Raw genomic sequence first — 22,427 nt, 5'->3', positions numbered from 1 at the left:
CATTTCAGGTACTTCCTAGAAGGTCGGCCCTTCACCGCGTTCACGGACCACAAACCGCTTACCTTTGCGTTTACGAAAGCATCCGACCCCTGGTCATCCCGCCAGCAACGCCACCTGTCCTACATCTCTGAATACACAACGGATGTCCGGCACGTCTCGGGTAAGGACAATGTCGTGGCGGATGCGCTCTCTCGCCCTACCGTTCATGCCCTTTCCCAAGGGGTAGACTTTGAGGCACTGGCAGAGGCACAGCAGGTAGATGAGGAGATTCCGAGTTACAGGACTGCAGTCTCTGGTTTGCAGCTCCAGGACTTCCCCGTGGGCCCAGGTGAGAGGACCCTACTCTGTGACGTCGCCACCGGCCAGCCCCGTCCGGTCGTCCCCGCAGCCTGGCGGCGACGTGTTTTCGACTCCATTCATAACTTGGCGCATCCCTCCATCCGGACAACTGTCCGGCTGGTTTCCAGCAGGTTCGTTTGGCACGGTCTCCGCAAACAGGTCAGTGAATGGGCCAGAACGTGCATGCACTGCCAGACGGCCAAGGTTCAGCGGCACACCAAAGCCCCACCGCAGCAGTTCCATCCCGCCCACCGGCGTTTCGACCACATTCATGTGGATATCGTGGGCCCCCTGCCAGTGTCGCGCGGAGCGCGTTACCTCCTGACTATCGTGGACCGGTTCACAAGATGGCCAGAGGCGGTCCCGCTCACCGACACCACCTCCGAATCTTGCGCCCGAGCCCTGCTCGCCACCTGGATATCCCGCTTTGGTGTACCAGCCCACATTACCTCCGACAGAGGCGCCCAGTTCACCTCCAGCCTGTGGTCAGCTATGGCCAGCCTTTTGGGGACTCAGCTGCACCACACCACTGCCTACCACCCACAGTCGAACGGGCTAGTGGAGCGTTTCCACCGTCACCTGAAGTCGGCCCTCATGGCCCGCCTGCGAGGAGCCAACTGGGCGGACGAGCTTCCCTGGGTCCTTCTCGGCATCCGCACAGCGCCCAAGGACGACCTGCACGCCTCGTCGGCCGAGTTGGTATACGGCGCACCCCTGGTCGTCCCTGGGGAGTTCCTACCAGCCCCAAGGGGGCAAGAGGAAGAACCCGCTGCAGTCCTGGGCAGACTTCGCGAGAAGCTCGGTAACCTGGCCCCCATACCCACTTCACAGCATGGGCGGCACCCGACCTGCGTACCCAAAGACCTACGGAACTGTAAGTTTGTGTTTGTACGAAGGGGCGGGCATCGGCCACCGCTGCAGCGGCCATACGAGGGGCCGTTTACGGTGCTCCGGAACAACGGGTCCACGTTCGTGCTGGACGTTGGGGGGAAGGAGGAGGTTTTCACGGTGGACCGCCTCAAGCCGGCCCATGTGGACCTGGCGCAACCGGCCGAGTTTCCGGCGCCTCGGCGCAGAGGCCGACCTCCCAAGCAGGTTCTGGCCCAGGCTGTGGACATTGGGGGGTGTATCGCCGGTTCTGGGGGGGGGTTATGTAGCGCCTCATTTCCTAGCGTATCCGAACCGACTCACAATTAGATAGCCTACGGGGGTTTGCGAGCACAGAGCTTTGGAGCCTCTTCGCCATGGGGGGCCGGTTGACAGAGGCTTAAAAGTGAGGCTGAAGTTTTCGAATAAAGTTTTTCCTTCGACTGCAGTTACCGACTCCGTGTCGTAATTTTAGCGCTGCTTGTAGCACACCGCTACAATCTGTTAAATATCAGTGCAGGTGGGAAGATTAATTCAGATACAGTAAAAGCATACCATCAGTGCTACAACGGAAACCACTGACACAGTCAATGAGGTGAACATTCAAAACTTTGCTGCTCTGTTCAGCAGCTCAGAATAATGTTGCCTCAGTTTTTCAGAAGATGGTCTAATTCAGCACAACTGCTGACAATCTCAACATTGTTATTAGGAACTGCAAGGCAAAATTAACACCACAATGAGACAAACTTTAGGAGCAGTGACTGGCTGATGCCTGCGCCTGGCTAGCCCGCACCCTACAGTGGTGGGGTGGGGGAAGGGGGGGCGCGGCAATATTAGTAAACCACTACTTTTGTGCACATGGCATCTCCACTTTAAATTCCTGGGCTTTAACGTATTGGATGGCCTGTACTGACCCAGTGTTTAAGAGCAATTGCAAGAAATGAATGCTAGAATCTTTATTTTCTAAGCAAGTAAATGAGTTTGGAATGTCTTTAACAAACTTCAAAGCTAAAGTCAAAGTCGTTTATTGTCATATGCACGTGTGCATGGGTGCAATTAAAAGTTACTTGCATGGATATTACAGACAGAGAGCACCTACATTCGTACCAACGAAAGTATCTTGATTGGTTGCATAATGATCTAATGCAGCAATTCAATTGCACACAAAGTACAAAGAATTACTAAAGTAGAATTTGAACTCGCATCTTTGTGTTAATGAATCAGACCTTCGGCTGCTCATCCAACTTCTACACTGTGCTACCATTCTTGCTGTACGAGAATTATTACAATATAACAGGATGAAAAAGTTTTGTCCAGAGAGAAAATGTGTCAGCATTCACCAGGTCATCCATGTAACTATATTAATCAATCCCACTTTTAGTCTCTCCACATTCCCATCAACAGACTCTATCATTCACCTATATTCTAGGAGGAATATATAGTTGCCAATTAGCAAACAACCACAATGTCTTTGAAATGGAGGGGGGACTGAGAGCATCCTGAGGAAACCCACACAGAAAGCACTGGGGATCAGGACTGTACCTGGGTGACTGGAGTTCTGAGGCAGGAGCTTTATCAGCTGCACCATTCTACTTTCCAGTAGTACTGTACATTTCTACCAGCTTAGTACTTCATCAGAGATTTCATCTGGACCAGAGGACTTTTTGGCTTTTAGATGTGGATATTTTTTCTGAACACTTGCCATGCTGAATATTGCAGAAAAGGTTTATAACACAGAGTATAGAGTATGGCACAGTACAGGCCCTTCGGCCCACAATGTTGTGCCAACCAACTGCAGGATCAATCGAATCCTTTCCTTCTACTCAGCCGATAGCCCTGCATTTTTCTTACATCCATGTGCCTATCTAAGTCTTTTAAATGTGTCCATTGCATCAACCCCAGCAGTGTGTTCCAGACACCTACTGTTTACTGTGTAAAAAAACCTATTTACAAGGAGCAAACACGAGGAAATCTGCAGATGCTGGAAATTCAAACAACACACACAAAATGCTGGAAGAACACAGCAGGCCAGGCAGCATCTATAGGGAGAAGTGCTGTCGATGTTTCGGGCCGAGACCCTTCGTCAGAACTAACAGAAAGGAAAGATAGTAAGAAAAATATCCTATTTACAAGGATATTGCCAGGACTAGAGAGCCTGAGTTGTATGGAGATTTTGGCCAGGCAAGGTCTTTAATTCTTGGAACACAGGTAAGTGAGGGGAGACATTATAGAAATGTTTAAAACTATGAAAGGCATAAATAATGCCATATTCAAGTTTGCTGACAACAGCACTGTTGTAGGCTGAATCAAAAGTGGTGATGGATCAGCATCTCAGAAAGATTGAAAATCTGGCTGAGTGAAGCCACAACAACAACCTCTTACTCAATGTCAGCAAGATCAAAGAGCTGATCATTAACTTCAGGAAGAGGAAACCTGAGTTCTGTGAACCAGCCCTCATCGGAGGATCAGAGGTGGAGTGGGTGAGCAACTTTGGACCATAAGACCGTAAGACATAAGAGCAGAATTAGGCCATTTGGCCCATCGAGTCTGCTCTGCCATTCAATCTTTAAATTCTTTGGAGTTATTATTTCAGAAGATCTGTTCTGGGTCCAGCACGTAAGTGAAATTACGAAGAAAGCGCAACAGCAACTCTACTTCCTTAGGAGTTTGCGAAGCTTCTGCATGACATCTAAACTTTGAAAGACTTCTACAGATGTATATTGACTGATTGCTTCACAGCCTGGTATGGAAACGCCAATGCCCATGAATGGAAAATCCTACAAGAAGAAGTGGATATGGCCCAATCCATCATGGGTAAGCCCTCCCCACCACTGAGCAGATTTACACAAAACATTGCAGCAGGGAAGCAGTAGCCATCATCGGGGACCCCCCACCACCCAGGACATGCTCTCGTCTTGCTGCTGTCATCAGGAAGGTGGCACAGGAGCCTCAGGACTCACACCACCAGGTTTAGAAAGAGCTATTAATGCTCACCCATCAGGCACTTGAAACAAAGGGGATAACTTCACTTCAAGGTTCAAAATTCAAAATATTATCAGCGTACACACATGTCACAACATACAATCCTGAGATTCTTCTTCCTGCGGGCATACTCAGCAAATCTATAGAATGGTAACTGTAAACAGGATCAATGAAAGAGCAAGAGCGTAGAAGACAGCAGAATGTCCAAATGCAAATATAAATAAATAGTAATAAATAACAAGATAAAGAGTCCTCAAAGTGAGATCACTGGCTCTGGGAACACCAGAAACAGAATGAGCGTAGTTATCTTCTTTTGTTTAAGAGCCTAATGGTTAAGGGGTAGTAAATGTTTTTGTCTCTAGTGGTGCGAGTCCTGAAAGACCTGTACATTCTACCTGATGGCAGTAACTAGAGGAGAAATTGCTCCATCATTGAAATGTTTGCACAACTATGTACTTAGTTTTAAGGATTCTTCATATCATATTCTCAATATTTGTTGCATATTTAATTATTATTATTATTTCTTTCTTTGTATTTGCATAGTTAGTTGTCTGTTGCACCAAGATGGGTTGGTGCGGTCTTTTACTGATTTTATTAGGTTATTATTCTCTTATGGATTTATTGAGTCTGCCTGCAAAAAAAATGAATCTCAGGATTGTATATGGTGACATACATGTACTTTGATAATAAATATACTTCGAACTTTAAAGCAGGTGGTAACAGTCTTTTCCCTAGGATAGGGGAGTTCAAAACAAGCAGCATATCTTTAAGGTGAGAGGGGAAAGATTTAAAAATTATCTGAGGGACAAGTTTTTCCACGCCTGGAGTGGTAAGTCTATGGAATGAGCTGCCAGAGGAAGTGGTTGCACTGTATTGCTGCTGTAAAAAATAACATCTTTCATGAAGTTTGTGAGCGATGATAAACCTGATTCTGATATGAGACTCTTGGGGACAGAGAGTGGGAAGGGGGCAGGGATAGGGGAACTGTGCTTGGGAAAAGGGGAAGGCAGAGCTGGAAGCACCAGAAAGACATTCTGTAATGATCAATAAACCAATTGTTTTGAATCAAATTACTTTGCCTGGTGCTTAGGACTGAGTATGTTTGCAATCATGCCTCCCCCCCACCCCCCGGTATTTCTTCTGTGCTGCCTGTCTCACACACCTCCATCAACACACCACCTTTGCCATTCCCAACTTCCTTTGCTCCTGCCGTATTTGCAACTTCTCTCTCCACTCCACGTTGTCAAATGTGCAAAAGTCTTAGGCATCCTAGCTCACATTGTTTACACTGAGTTGAAAAAGCAGTGATTTTTGCCACTGGTAGTTGGTGAGACTTTTGCACAGTACTGTACTGGTCCCGATGTGTCCCAATTAACTGGATTCCATTGTATAACAAAATTAAACAATGTTTTTTATGGTTAGTAGCAGGAGACTTCATGAGAGTCTCCATCACCCATTTCTACAGATGCATGGTGGAGAGCATTTCTGACTGTTGCATCAGAACCTAGTATTGAATCTCTAATGCACAAGAGGCTATGGAGGATTGTAGACTCAGCCAATTCCATCGTGGACACGCCTCTTCGCTCCACCATCATTGAGAGCATCTCCAAGAGGCATGCCACAAGAAAGCAGTATCCATCATTGAAGAACTTCACCCAATGTTTTAAGAATGGCTTCTTCCCCTCTAGCAACTGATTTCTGAATGGTCCCTGAACACCATCTCATTAGATTTCTTTTTCATTATTTTTAAGAATAAAAATTAGATTTATTTGTCACATGTACATTCAAACATACAGTGAACTGTGATGTTTGTGTCAAATCAAATCAGTGAGGGTTATGCTGGGCAGCCCACAAGTGTGCCCATGCTTCCAGCACTAACATACTATGCCCAAAACAGACTATCCCTAGCTGCATGTTATTGGAATGGAGGAGGAAACTGGAGCACCTGGAGGAAAGCCACATGGTCACAGGCAGAACTAAAAAATCTCTTTACAGATAGCAGCTCAATGAATGCCGGCGCTACAACAAATAATGTTATGTTAATCGCTAAACCACCGGGCTGCCCTATTTTTGTGACAGACTTTTTCAAACTATTATTTTTGTAACTTATAGTAATCTTTCACTTGCACTGTATTGCTGCTACAAAAACCACACATTTCAAGACATATGTTAGTGATGATAATAATAAACCCACTTCTCACTCTGATTCTTCTCCCACACCAAAGGGAATGGAAATCCGGAACAATCCTCACTCACAAAATGAGATCGAGGACATGCCGATAGCAACCGAGAGGTGTTGTTCCTGCCTAGCAAAAATTATTGCTTATAGAACCAAGAGGAATAAACGAAATAAAGGTTAGCTGTGATCTATCTGGATGTTGAAACATGCCGAATGGTCTATTTCTGTTCCCAGGGGAATGCAGGTTATTTCCCTTGATTCTGTGTCTTTTCACAGACCTGTGGAAAACTTGTGGAACCTTGCAGTCATTTCATTTTAAACTGAACTGACATAGAGTTAGATTAGGCCAGATGTATAAAATGGTTCTTTTTGCATCAAGTCTCCAAAGGTTTTACGTTGCACACGAGAATGCATACCACTTTAAAAGATTTGTCAGATCCACATCAATCATAATCCAACAATTATTACCAGGTGAACACAGAACCAATAATATTGTTTACCAGCCACTTAGGTTGGTAGAGTAATAAATGAGTTTTGCTAAATTAAGCAGACAAAGTGATAAAGAAGTGAAAGAAGGAAGTGGGGGTAAAAGATGAGAAAGAACAAAGAGTGGGTATGCATCATAGATGTACAGCAAATTATATGTTTTATTTGATAATAATAGAAAAGCTGCAGTCTATGATGTATTAATCGGTTTTCAGTGTGGAATTTTAAAAGACTTGCAACAAGTGTGCAATCTGCATTACAAAAGTATGCTCAGTCATTGCCATAAAATACTCTGTTCTGCAGCAACCATAGCAATGCTTTAAGTCTTAAAAATAAAGCAACTTGGATATTTATACATATTATTAAATTGCCCTTTCCATCTGCTACAATTAAATACATAAATGAAAAATACCATTTATACCTAATCAAAAGTGATATATCAATTGACATTATTCATATTTACTGATACAGGGAACATTTATCTTTTATGGCAGAAATGATCTGAAACTCTACTTTGAATGCAGGTTTGAAAGCCATCTACCCACAGTGTGACAAACATTAAACAACATATCAGGAGTACTCACTAGATCAGTCTTAGGTGCATCTTGATAGTCTGCAGAATAGTGGGATGATTGTCGGTGCATACCATTGCTATCATACCCAGGCTTGGGTGGCTGGGCATGCTGCCTATATGTAGCACTCTTGGGTGTCCAACAGAAAAGATTGATAGACTCTCGCACACAACGCTCAATGTCGATTTCTTAAAAAAAGATACCTCAATCAATAACAACGAACATAAATGCTAAAGCAATTCAAGCATGCCAGTCAAATCCACCAAACTATGCCATCTATTTGCTTACATAAACTCTCAAGCAAACAGAGAGAATAATGCAGTGATATAGTTGCTGTCCTTATCCTTCTCCTTCCCAGTCTTTACATTAATTTAAATCAAATGCCTGAATATCTTAGAAGTAAAAACAACATTTGCAACTTATTGAACGTCTTTATGAGATGTCATACTGTTTGGGGTGAACATGTGGAAGGTTAGTCAGAAACTACACAGAGAATAGGTAGGTTGGTAGGTAGGGAGGCAGCCCCAGGGGATAATGGATTTGTGCCTCTGATGGATTATGTCCCTTCCAGGGCGCAAACCTAGGTGGGAAGATTTGAAGAACCGGCTGGTGCCCATGCAGTGGGTTCCCCCTCTCCACATCACTGATGTAGTCCAAGGGAAGGGCAAGCGCTGATACAGTTTGGCACCAGTGTCATTGTAGAGTATGGACTATTAATTGAATTGACTTTACTCCTCACATATATGAGGAGTAAAGATCTTTATGTTATATCTCCGTCTGAATGTGCAATGTGCAAATTAAAGTAATTTGTAATAAATAATATGTACAGTAAGATATACAACAGAACAGTCAATATAGCTTAGAAATACAATTGTGTCAGCGTGAATTAATCAGTCTGATGGCCTGGTAGAAGAAGCTGTCCCCAGAGCCTTTTGATCCTGGCTTTTATGCTGCAGTACTGTTTCCCAGATGGTAGCAGCTGGAACAGTTTATGGTTGGGGTGACTTGGGTCCTCAATGATCCTTCAGGCCCTTTTCACACAATCATCACTGTAAATGTCCTAAATAGTGGGAAGTTCACATCCACAGATGCACTGGGCTGACTGCATCACTCTTTGCAGAGTCCTGCAATTGAGGGAAGTACAGTTCCCATACCAGCAGGGATACAGACAGTCAGGATGGTCCCAATTGTGCCCCTGTATAAAGTCCTTAGGATTTGGGGACTCATGCCGAACTTATTTAAGTATATGAGGTAAAAGAGGTGCTGTTCTGCTTTTTACACCACACAGCTAGTACATTCAGACCACAAGGACCTTAGTGATATTTATACCAAGGAACTTGAAGCCCTTTCAACCCCAGATCCATTGATGTCAATATTCCTCCTGTAGTCTACAACCAGCTCCTTAGAACCATAGAACATTACAGCACGGAAACAGGCCTTTTGGCCCTTCTTTGCTGTGCTGAACCATTTTTCTGCCTAGTCCCACTGACCTGCACCTGGGCCATATCCCTCCAAACCCCTCTCACCCATATACCTGTCCAAGTTTTTCTTAAATATCAAAAGTGAGCCCGCATTCACCACTTGATCTGGCAGCTCATTCCACAATCCCACCACTCTCTGTGTGTAGAAGCCCCCCCCCAATGTTTCCTTTAAACTTTCCCTCCTTCACCCTTAACCCATAACTTCTGTTTTTTTTTTCTCCCCTAGCCTCAGTGGAAAAAGCCTGCTTGCATTCACTCTATCTATACCCATCATAATTTTATACACCTCTATCAAATCTCCCCTCATTCTTCTATGCTCCAGAGAATAAAGTCCTAACCTATTCAACCTTTCTCTGTAACTCAGTTTCTCAAGTCCCGGCAACATCCTTGTAAACCTTTCTGCACTCTTTCAACCTTATTTATATCCTTCCTGTAATTAGGTGACCAAAACTGCACACGATACTCCAGATTCAGTCTCACCAATGTCTTATACTCAATACTTTGATTTATAAAGGCCAATGTACCAAAAGTTCTCTTTACGACCCTATCCACTTGTGATGCCACTTTCAGGGAATTATGTATCTGTATTCCCAGATCCCTCTGTTCTACTGCACTCCTCAGTGTCCTACCATTTACCTTGTATGTTCTACCTTGGTTTGACCTTCCAAAGTGCAATACCTCACACTTTTCCGCATTAAACTCCATCTGCCCATTCTTCCAACTGGTCCAAATCCCTCTGCAAGCTTTGAAAACCTTCCTCACTGTCCACTACACCTCCAATCTTCGTATCATCAGCAAATTTGCTGATCCAATTTGCCACATTATCATCCAGATCATTGATATAGATGACAAATAACAATGGACCCAGCACTGATCCCTGTGGCACACCACTAGTCACAGGCCTCCACTCAGAGTTGCAATCCTCCACTAACACTCTCTGGCTTCTTCCATTGAGCCAATGTCTAATCCAATTTACTACCTCTCCATGTATACCTAGTGACTCAAACTTCCTAACTAACCTCCCATGTGGGACCTTGTCAAAGGCCTTACTAAAGTCCATGTATACAACATCCACTGCCTTCCCTTCATCCACTTTCCTGGTAACTTCCTCGAAAAACTCTAATAGATTGGTTAAACATGACCTACCAGCCATGCTGACTTTTCCTAATAAGTCCCTGTCTATCCAAATACTTGTAGATCCTATCTCTTAGTAGTCCTTCCAATAATTTACCTACTACCGACGTCAAACTTATCAGCCTATAATTTCCCGGCTTACTTTTTGTGCCTTTTTTAAACAACGGAACTACATGAGCTATCCTCCAATCCTCTGGCACCTAACCCGTGGATATCGACATTTTAAATATTTCTGCCAGGGCCCCTGCAATTTCAACACCAGTCTCCTTCAAGGTCTGAGGGAATACCCTGTCAGGACCTGGGGATTTATATACTCTGATTTGCCTCAAAACAGCAAGCACCTCCTCCTCTTTAATCTGTATAAGTTCCACGACCTCCCTACGTGTTTGTCTTGTTTAAATAGACTCCATTCCCGTTTCCTTAGTAAATACAGGTGCAAAAAACCCATTTAATATCTCTCCCATTTTTTTTGGTTCCATACATAGCCGACCACTCTGATCTTCAAGAGGACCAATTTTATCCCTTACTATCCTTTTGCTCTTAACATATCTGTAGAAGCTCTCAAGATTATCCTTCACCCTGACTGCCAATGCAACCCCATGTCTTCTTTTAGTCCTCCTGATTTCTTTCTTAAGTATTTTCTTACTCTTTTTATACTCCTCAAGCATCTTATTTCCTCCTTGTTGCCTATACATGTTACACATCTCTCTCTTCTTCTTTATCAGAGTTCCAATATCCCTCGAGAACCAAGGTTCCTTATTCTTATTCGTTATACCTTTAACTCTGACAGGAACATCCAAACTCTGCACTCTCAAAATTTCTCCTTTGAAGGCCTCACACTTACCAATCACATCCTTGCCAGAGAACAACCTGTCCCAATCTACGCTTTTTAGATCCTTTCTCATTTCTTTAAATTTGGCCTTTTTCCAGTTTAGTACTTCAACCCAAGGACCAGATCTATCTTTATCCATGATCAAGTTGAAACTAATGACGTTATGATCACTGGAACCAAAGCGTTCCCCTACACATACTTCCGTCACCTGTCCTAACTCGTTTCCTAACAGGAGATCTAATATTGCATCCTCCCTAGTTGGTACATCTATATATTGATTTAGAAAACTTCCTTGAACACATTTCACAAACTCTAACCCATCTAGACCTTTAACAGTATGGGAGTCCCAATCAATGTGTGGAAAATTAAAATCCCCTACAATCACAACTTTCTGTCTCCTGCAGTTGTCTGGTTACCTCTCTGCAGATCTGCTCCTCCAATTCTCGTTGGCTATTGGGTGGTCTATAATATTAATGTTGTCATACCTTTCCTGTTTCTCAGCTCCACCCATGTGGCCTCAGTAGACAAGCCCTCTAAACTGTCCTGCCGAAGCACTGCTGTAATATTTTCTCTGACTAGCAAAGCCACCCCCTCACCTTTCATCCCTCTGCCTCTATCACATCTGAAACATCGGAACCCTGAAATATTGAGCTGCCAGTCCTGCCCCTCCTGTAGCCAAGTTTCAGTAATGGCTATAATGTCATAATTCCATGTGTCAATCCAGGCCCTCAGCTCGTCTGCCATTCCCAGAATACTCCTCACATTGAAATATACACACCTCAGAAGATTATTACCACCACACACAACCTAATTATTTGTGACTTTGCATGAACTACTAACATCATTTATTTTTACCCCCGTTCCACTATCTACTCAGGCACTCTGGTCCCATCCCCCTGCATATCTAGTTTAAACCTTCCTCAATAACACTAGCAAACCTCCCTGCAAGTATATTGGTCCCCTTGTAGTTCAGGTGTAACCTGTCTCTCTTGTACAGGTTCCACCTGCCCCAGAAGAGGTCCTAATGATCTAGAAATCTGAAACCCTGCCCCCTACACCAGTTCCTCAGCCACGTGTTCATCTGCCAGAGCATCCTACTCTTACCCTCACTGGCACATGGCACAGGCAGCAATCCAGAGATTACTACCATCAAGGTCCTGTTTTTCAACTTCCTACCAAGCTCTCTGTACTGACTCTTCAGGACCTCCTGACTCTTTCTACCTATGTCATTGGTACCGATGTGTACCACGACATCTGGCTGATCACCCTCCCACTTCAGAATGCTGTGCACACGATCAGAGACACCCCTGACCCTGGAACCCGGGAGGCAACAAACCACCTGGGAGTCTCTGTCACGACCACAGAATCTCCTGTTTGTACCCCTGACTATGGAGTCTCCTAACACTACCGCTCTCCTCTTCTTCCCCCCTCCCTTCTGCACTGCAGAACCAGACTCAGTGCCAGAGATCCGGCTGCCGCAGCTTGTCCCAGGTAAGCCATCCCCCCCCCCCCCCCAACAGTATCCAAATCGGTATACCTGTTTTAGAGGGGAATAGCCACAGGGGAACCCTTTCCCCTTCCCTCGCCTGACAGTAACCCAATTACCTGGGCCCTGTACCTTAGGTGTAACTACTATCTATAAACTGCTCAGTCTCCCGAATGATTCTGAGGTCATCCATCTCCTGCTCCAGTTCCCTAATGCGGTCTGTTAGGAGCTGCAGCTGGATGCACTTCTTGTAGGTATCATTGTCAGGGACACCGGAGGTCTCCCTGACTTTCCACATCCTGCAAGAGGAGCATTCCAACATCCTGCCTGGCATATTCTCTAGTCTGAACAAAAAAAAACAGAAACTTACCGGAACCTACCCTTGCCTCCGCCTGTTTCTCGCCTCTGCCTGATTGAGCCAAAGCCGTCCCACTCCGACGATGGCTGCTGCATATGGTGGTCTTTCTTTTAAACCTTGGCGCGCTACGTCAAGCGCCAGCACAGTCTAGCCTCTTTACCCCCGATCAGTTAAAGAAAAGAAAAACGACCTTCCCACTGCGATGCTTCAGTCTTCCACTCTCAGCCTCTTGCTTCGATTGAAAAGACCGTTGTAAGTTTTTCTCTCCCTTTTTAACCTTGGCGCTCTATGTCACGCACCTGCGCAATCTAGCCTTTTTCCCCAATCAGTTAAAGAAAAGAAAAACTACCTTCCCTCCGGGATGCTTGTCTTCCACTCTCAGCCTCTTGCTTCAACTGAAAACTTAACATTAATCTAATGTTAAAGACCAAAATGCTTATTTCATTCAGCCAGTCTTGCACATTTTAATTTATGAACATACAATATAATGTGCATTTGGTGAAGAGCCTTTGTAGAAGTCTTGGCTCTGTTGGTAACACCCTTGCCCAATTCAAAAGGCTGCGAGTTCAAGGCTCACTGCAGAGATTTGGTACTGTTGGAATATTGGTGAATTATTAGAAATATCTTACTTCAAATGGACTGTGAAAACAAATCGAGTTTGCCAACTCAGGTGACGGAACAAGATCTCACGGCTTTGCTTAGCAGCTGCCTTGATAAAATTATATCCTCCAAACTCTAACTGAAAGAGTTTATCTGGCTATTGATCACTGTTCAGTGTAGCTTTGTGCAGCCTGGCTGCCATGTGCCTCAACGCTCCAACAGTGGCTACTCCGTAGAAGTACATTAATACCTGTAGAGTAAAAACCTAATAATCTGCTACCTGCTCAATCCAAAATGCTGATGACTTGGCATCTGGTTCACCTGTGCTCCCTTTCCACTCACCAAGGCCCTGAATCTCGTTGGAATATGAAGGGAGAACATGGATCAGGGTCCCAACATGTGGGAATATAAAATATCTATGGCTTTTGACCTACATCGTGCTCAGTGGAAGAAGATCAATGTTATTTGTCACATGTATATTGAAATATGTCATTTACATCAAATCAATGTGCAAGAGTCGCCCTGATTCTGGCTCCAACAAAGCATGCCTGCAGCTGATTATCCCTAACCTTAACCATATATCTTTCAAATGTGAGAATAAACTGGAGCACACGGGAGATTCCCTCATGGTCACAAGGAGAACATACAAAGCCCTTACAGACAGTGGTGGGAATTGAACTTCAATCAGTGATCTCTGATGCTGTAAATCGATTGTGCTAACTGCTATGCTACTGCACCGTCCAACAGACAGACAGGATTGAATGGAGTGCCTCAAAGGAGAAAGGGTGCTGAGGAAGGATATGCAAAAGCTTTAGCAGTCACTCTTCCATAAATTCTGCTGGCAGTATTTGACATGGCAAGGCCTGACCGTGAGACCCTTAAAGTTTGTTAAGCAAGCAAGGTTAGTTTATGGCTTCCTGCTGCTGTGACAAAAAACTAAACGGTTAAACTATATTACTACTTGCGAAGTAGGCATTAAGATATGAAAGGTGGAATATAATGTTTTCTTTTCAAAAAGACTGGATAAACAGCAAAAGTTAAGTTAAAACATCTGCAGGCACAAATCAGGTGTTTTTAGTCTGTTCTTTGATATCAAGGATGACTTGAAAAATTATATCTTACTGCAAAAATATTTCTTTGCCTTGGCCAGATCCATTGTCCAACATTAAATATTGGACTGCCTACATTTTCCTCCATCTCAATATAGGGGAGAACAAAGCCACACATACTGACTAGGTCCATGTCAAAAGCTCCATGTTCCCCATTGATTCATTATGCAATCAGATGTCTCTGATTTATTATGCTTCTTAAATCATGTCAACCAAAGTTCACCCATTTTCTTTCCTGTACCAAATACCATTTACCTTGCCTTCACTCACATGCTGCTTCACACTGAGATTTTGGTCATTTATTTTAACTATAAACACCATCAGAACATTCAACCTTCAAAATGATTCCTTCTTGACTAAATTCAGTATTCTTGATTTTTAAATCTTAATTTCCCATATTAGAACAGGAATAACATTTCCAAAGTACTTTTTTGGTTATAAAATGCTTTGGCTCAACTGAGCTGGTGTCAGCAGGTCCTACCTTGGCCCATCAGTTACCACTGAACTTACTGAACTCAAATGGACATCATCCTTATTTGACCCTTGTAGATTTCCTGACAGGAACAAATGTTCATCAGAGGTTTATGTAATCCTGCATCCCTAATGCAAAAGAGAACGTTTACAATACGCTGATGGGGGAAAAAAGAAAACTAAGTTGTACAGACAATTCTATACTATTCTTCCTTCACAATCATAAAACTAATTAATGATGTGAAATGAAAATGAAAAATGCTGGAAAAACACTGCAGGACAGAAGGCAGGTAAGATAGGGAAAGAGAAATAACTTTTCAGCTTGAAACCCGTTATTCTTCCTGGGACTTCCAGCACCTGCAGTCTTTTAATATTATAATTATTGATATGCCCTTGTTATTTATGTTTCACCTGAAGACTGTGGTCATTAAAATCATGTTCTACATAAAACAATCATCATTTTAGTACAATTCTATCAACTGACACCTAACCTGTTTATTTTTAAACAGGTCATCAGACAGATTAATTCACACTGACACAATTGTATTTCTAAGCTATATTGACTGTTCTGTTGTATATTTTACTCTACATATTATTTATTACAAATTGCTTTCATTTGCACATTGCACATTCAGACAGATGTAAAGATATTTACTTCTCATGAAAGTGAAGGATGTAAGAAATAAAGTCAATTCAATTCAATTCAGCTACACAAGACATTGTTTCATAAAAGAAACAGTAGCTAACTAACTTATTGCCGGCAAACAAAAAACCACAGCTCTAAAATCCCTTGAAGCAGTAAGGCCATAATAGTGATAAGCACTGAAACAAAACTGTCTATGCCATGCAACCATAAGTAAGAGACATGAATTACCATGCAAAGGAATTTCTGCTCCAGGGGCACATTCTCTAAATGTGATTTACGGAGCAGGCATGTGCGCAGTAAATTGGTTGGGTCTTCTCACCATGATGGGAACCACACTAGAAAGAACTGCAAGTGATGCTCCAGTGCTTTCCTCTATGTCACAATTAACATAGACAGCACAGTGCTAACCACAAAATACACTGCAGATGCTGTGCTCAAATCAACACGTAGAAATGAGCTGGATGAACTCAGCAGGTTGGGCAGCATTTGTTGAAATGAGCAGTCAACGTTCCAGGGTCTCGGCCTGCTGAGTTCATCCAGCTTGTTTGTACAGTGCTAACCAACCCCTTATCCAAAAGAAAATTAAAATAAATGTGTTGCATTGTGTTTCAATACATTAAAATTACATGCAAGTTGCTTCGTGAAGTAGTAAGATAATGTATATGTATAGATTCGACTAAGTAGATCACATCCAGAGAACCCATGAAATGGGGAAAAGTGAGGTTTCCTTTACTGCTGATTCATTCATAGACTCAGGATATAAAGCAGAACAAAACAACGCTATACTTCCAAAGAGTTTTCTTACACACACACCTTCAAATAACGCAAAGCGCAAACACATTTCCCGAACATTTTAAGGCTGTCTTAAAATGTTATTGATCATCTTAAAATGTTACTAATCATTTTAGAATAGCAAAGCTAAAGTATGACAGTTATCTGTCGACTCAGGAAGAAAAAAGTGAACTGCAAATCAAATTCACCTTTAGGACCACAGCATTCTAAATACGTTTAGGTATTTTTGTTACCTCATTAGCACAACTGAGTAGTCTAAGGTTACTTTATTACTTGGAAGTTCATTGTCACTGATTTTCCTCCCTTTCTGGATTTTCTCCCTATCTCCTGAACAAATTGTTTGTTAGCTTTATTTGATTAGGAGAATTCCACATTTCTCACTTCATTGGTTATTCCACATAAGAGAAGCTATAGATGCTGGAAATACACAGCAATGAACACAAAGTGCTGGACAACTCTTCAGGCAAGGCTGCATCTAAGGAGGGAAATGAACAGTTGATGTTTCTGGCTGAGATCCCTGGGACCTCATCCAAGTGGCCACCCTGTGTGAGTCAAGAATTTTCCACTAAAGATCAATGTCTGGTGTTCACAGATTTATGTTTATTCCGATAGTCCTCAGGCATCGAAACCAACTGCAGTGCCCTTAGTTGTCAGCTGATTTAATGCGGAGTGTGGGATCTTCCTCAATAATGTAGTTCCACTTCACCCTGGGTGGTGCAGTTATCAGAGGAAGCACTGATCCCTATCAACAGTTCGGAAAGATAAGAGCTAGGCAATCACGTAAGTGCTTTAACTGACTACCATGATGTTGCCTGGAGGCCAGTGTAATAATTGGGAGGTGCTAAATAAAATTGCAGAAGTTCATAAAACTGACTCTGAAGGATGACTCTTCTTCCTCTGGTTCATCCGTAATCTTACAGGCTTTTCTTCACTTGTCGTTAAGAGTAACCAGAATCTGTCTACGCAGCTGCACTTCACAGTTGCCTTGAGGAAGGATTAGGGTGTTTTGTGCTGATAGCATCATTTCTGCCCTACAGGTCATTTAGTCTGACAACTCTGAGAATGATACGACTATGGGTTCTTAATAGTAAACATGAGTTAGTATTAGATAATGAAGTTTTGGACATTATTGGCTTGCTTCTGAGTCAGATGGCTTTAGATTCAAATTCCAATACAGTACCTGAACAGGTCTGTCTTTCACTGCAATTATCAGATAACATATTAAACTGAGGCTTCCTTCAGATCCAACAATCAAACCATTTCTATCTTTTGGAATAACTGTGAGGAAAATATGGTAACTATCAGGTAATTGCCATTTTTTGTGTTAATTTAATTAAATACATTTTCATTTTTGGAAGATTTTTCCTTCACTTTTGCTTTTAAAAAAAAGTTTTGTTTTCATTTTGAAATAATTATTCTCTCTCAGTTTTTAAAACATTTTTGAATATTTGTGAACACAATCATTCAAGCTTGGATTTTTGCAAGGCAGCAAGACCAGAAGCAAGGCTTGACAAATTGTGACAGATTTCTGCAAATGAGAGATTGCTTGCTATCCAGGTTGAAGTGAACTCCAAGAACCACATTATTAATTTAAATTTCTACTCCAGTTAAATGCAGACCTAATATGCAATTCCAAAACATTCAGGACCATTGACTCCCCCTAGTTTATGTCCACTAGGAGAAATAGTTTGCACATGTTCTAAACAAACAGATAAAGCACAACAGTAAAGTTAAAAACAGCTTTTAAAACTTTTTTTCTTAATACCCATTGTAATAATATATCTGAAATGAAACACAATTTTAGGTTCAGCATGGAAAATTCAATTATGCAATCCGCAAAGTATGTGCACAGACAATGCAAATCAACATACTTTTAGGGCACCTGCCATTTTTAAAATGTGCAGTATGCTTGATGAAACACAACAGGACCAAATAACTGACAATATATTCATGTATCTGCCCTCTGATATTGTATTATAAGATTACCATACAATGATACAATTTACCAGATCTTCAGCAGTTCATTCAGATCCTCACCTGGTAGGTCTGAAAACAGTAAAATGCATTCATTGAATCCATTGGCCAGTAGCCTGTCTCGTAACTGCTGCAGAATAGCCACCCCTATACAAAATGGGAATGAAGAATTGCCAAGGAGTAACGTGTCCCAAAGGTGAAAGATCTTGTGCAAAGGAAACACATCTGTAAAAATATTCATAAAGTTGAACATAACAATAGGGAAATAAATCATGTAATCATTTATGAAAAGCACAAGACTAATTGTTGTGCCCATATGGTAAGTTTCAATAAGCAAAGTAGATCTGAGTAACAGAAAATTAACATCTGTTCTGAAACTTTTGAGGTTATTTTTCTGTTAGCTAGACTTTAATACAGAAAATTTGGTAGGTAAGTATATCTGCTAACTGGCTGTTGGATTTTGCTTTGATTTCCTCAACTGAAAATTATGGGTCTCAATTGAGATCATTGATTCACCTTCACCAACTGAACTGGACATCATCAATGCAAACCCAGAAAACAGGCATCGACACACAGGTTCAGGGGCAATGGAGATTTCTAGTCAAACATTGTGAAATATTACAATATTTTTGATGCAACCATTTCAATCAAAACTAGTGCAAATAGCCCACGTTGTGAATCTCATTAACAGCTGTCCAAATTGTGGCTTGGTTTTGACATCCACAAATAAAGTTCTTTGTACTTTATTCAATGAACACAACTGCTTTTATTAATGTTTTACTGAAGTCAGTCAAATTATTACTCACGTGTAAACATTGTGAGGAACCAGGGAATTGCATAAAGCTGGAAAAAAAGCAAAACAAAGCAAGGTGCCATTAGGTAAATCCACATAAACCACACTGAAGATTGACTGATTAATTTGAAAGCTGCCAACAGTTATTCACACTCACTAAAATATGCATCTTCTTCACCCACTCATCACTCTACCTGTGTATTTGATATTATTTGTTTCAAAGAGTTGGTGTTGTCCTGTGAACTTACTGGTTCTGCTGGCATGGTTATTTTTTTTATTTACAGTTCCTACTAAATGATCTTAATTATATGAAAATCTCACAAATTCTGTGTCATCTTTGTGCCCATTGCCAGAGCGGGGTGTTTCAACCAAAGTTGGGAACCAATAGATTAAATAATTGGATTTGTGCTCCAGGTTCAGGAACAGCTTCTTGCCTACAAGCATCAGGTTCCTGGAACTTACCTGCACAATCTTAATCCTACTTCAGTGATGGAATGCTATAGATCACCTTCTCGACTACCATCGTCTTGTTTCTGATTTTTTTTGTATTAATCTCTTGTGTTGCAGTGTTTTTTTTCTTCACTGTTGTTTCATTTATGCCCTGTGAGCTGTTGGTACCGATGTGACTGTAATGCTGCAACAAGCACGATTTTTCATTGTACCTGCACTTCACTGTACTTGTGCATGTGACAAAAACTTGATCTTGACGGCAAATACTGCTCAAAGGAAATTTAAAAGCTGTCAGTTTTCTTTCACAGTGTATTCACACGTAACTCCAGAATGAAAATCCATTTCTTTGCAGTTAAAAGGGAGATACTACTTTGCTCTTATAATCAGTGTTCCCATTCTCAGAGTTATCCAAAGGAAAGATGAAAGTTGATGTACATGGGATCAACTACATTGCAGGAGCTGTAAGTAGGGGGATTGTCTTCTTCCCTCACCACTGGGTCAGGCTACAACTGGTAAAATGACTACGTGATTGTACTCAATTGCCTTTTCACTTTCTTCAAGAGTTCCACTATTTTCCTCAGGTTCACTTCCTGAAGTGGCCAGGTTAATTACCTGTTACTTAGTTACCTGACATTTTGTTGTACTGTCAATGGTCATGGTGAGCGCAGATCTTTAACCCAGACCTGACATGGTCAGCAGTTGTGGGTATTGCAATGAGGCTCATTAGTAGCTCCCTAACACTGGATTCAAATGCTATTGAACCACAAAATCCAATCTATTGCTGTGATCGGGGACTGAGTAAGTGATAAGTCATTGACTATACCATCCTGTAGACAAAATGTTAAAGTCAAAGACAAGTTTATTGTCATCTGCAGAGATGCAGTGAACAAATACCTGCAGCAGCATTACAGCGGCATAACATCATTTAACCAAAATCACAAGAAAAACATGAATTATATAAAAATATCTAGACAGAACACAAATTGGGAAAAAAAAATCAGTCTGTTGTTTAGACAGGACTTTACCTACCAATTCCGATGCAGTTAAAATCTCCCATGGCACAATACAGAGAGAATCAGGGAGTTCTAAATACTATTTTTCACTCAATCAATACCACCAAGAACAGACTAATTGTGGGTTAACTCATTGGTGTCAAAGACTCCTGTCAATCTATTCTCAATTGTTTCTTGTTGAACTGATAATTATTAATCTCTTTGTATGTTACCTGAAATAATCCACCTATGTCTGTGTGTGGGTGTCTGCAGGCAGTGTATGACTGACACATGTGCCTACATAAAAGGTCACTGCACTTAAAAAAGCAATTTGGTGAGTGGAATCACAAGAGAAGCTGCAGATGTAGGAAATCCTAAGTGGAATGCTTTAAGGCATTTTCTTGACTCAATATGATTAAATGAAGCATTACTGTTTTTAAGAAAATATAATTGAGGTTTATAATTTGCTCTTAGCACCACGTAAGCTAGAAAGGACCGACTTCCTTTGATTTAATTTATCCTTAAATAGCAATGCTTGTAATCTTTTATCCATATCGGAATGGGATTGCAATTATGTCAGAGAACCCTTGTTAATTTTGTTGGATGTGAAAGAGGCACAATTCTGTGCACAACAGTAATTTGCCTAGCTCTTCACAGGACTGAAATTCACCCACTTCAAAACTCCTCTTGAAATTTTATGACAATACATCATATATTAAAATTAGATGAATAGAATGTAGGACAGCACAGGAACAGGTCCCAATACTTGTGTTGACCGTGATGCCAAACGAAACTTAAATTAATACCATCTGTCTGCACATGGTCCATATCCCTCCATTCCTTGTCTGTTCACGTGTCCATCTAAATAGCTTATAACTGTTGCTATTGTATCTACTTCCACCACTTCCCCTGGTTTGCAGCATGTTGCAGGGACCTATCACATTCTGTGTAAAAAAAACTTGCATTATACATCTGCTTTAAGCTTTTCCCATCTCACACCTTAAGCTGTGCCCTCTCATATTTGGCTATTCCAACTTTAGGTGCAAATATACATGGATATTTAAAAGGCAAACATGAGGAAATCTGCAGATGCTGGAAATTCAAGCAACACACACAAAATGCTGGTGGAAAGCAGGAGGCCAGGCAGCATCTATAGGGAGAAGCACTGTCGACATTTCGGGCCGAAGGGTCTCGGCCCGAAACATCGACAGTGCTACTTCCTATAGATACATGGATTTTCTCATCTAGGATAATGTTTTGTTTCCCCTGTTTTTGGACTCAGATATTATTCATAATCCAAGTAAAAAAAAGATTGGATTGGTTTGAACACTTATGTAAGTAGCTGTTCTATAAGGTATCCTGATCATCGACAGTAAGTAGTAACCTAAGATAGTTGTGCCGGCAAAGCAAAGATATCCCAGTGACTCCACATGGAAAGGACTTTCTATCCTTGCAAGCTACATGGACGTGGAAGGACAACTTGGAAGAAAGCCGACTTCTTTTAAATTGCCGCTTGACAGTGTTTGCTCTCAACAGCTCAGACAGCTGGATCCCAACAATACACTGTACTGCTATGCCAAAACAAATTTCACGTCATGTCAGTGACAATAAACCTATTCTGATGGAGTGGTTTTACCAAAGGTTACATAAGGTTCATGAAGATGTAAGAGTATGGAGGCATTTTTTAGTTACAAACCTTCCTGAAAATATAAAAATAAATAGAAATAAAATTACTCCAGTTTCCCCAAATGCAGATTCACTAGCAATCCTTGGAAGTCTGGTTATAGTTCTGCAGTTTGAGAGAAGGAGTGCACAGTAGACCACCAGCTATATTCAAATATTCCTATGAAATATTTGAGACTTACTTTAAAAAGAACATGGGGG

General features: G+C 41.8%; 1 protein-coding gene across 2 annotated transcripts in view; it reads right to left on the bottom strand.

Moving 5' to 3' along the window:
• tbck (TBC1 domain containing kinase) overlaps positions 1 to 22,427 on the bottom strand; it is a 229,090-nt gene that overhangs the window by 72,039 nt on the left and 134,624 nt on the right. For both annotated transcript variants that reach the window (XM_059965386.1, XM_059965385.1), the window contains exons 21-23: positions 19,115 to 19,151; positions 18,372 to 18,533; positions 7,438 to 7,613 (exon numbers count right to left, since the gene is read on the bottom strand). In XM_059965386.1, the coding sequence (XP_059821369.1) occupies positions 7,438 to 7,613; positions 18,372 to 18,533; positions 19,115 to 19,151 (375 nt within the window). The remainder of the gene's footprint in view (positions 1 to 7,437; positions 7,614 to 18,371; positions 18,534 to 19,114; positions 19,152 to 22,427) is intronic.

Source organism: Hypanus sabinus, chromosome 3, assembly GCF_030144855.1.
Source record: "Hypanus sabinus isolate sHypSab1 chromosome 3, sHypSab1.hap1, whole genome shotgun sequence".
Classification (NCBI taxonomy): Eukaryota; Metazoa; Chordata; class Chondrichthyes; order Myliobatiformes; family Dasyatidae; genus Hypanus; species Hypanus sabinus.
This window is presented reverse-complemented; position numbering and strand designations above follow the sequence as displayed.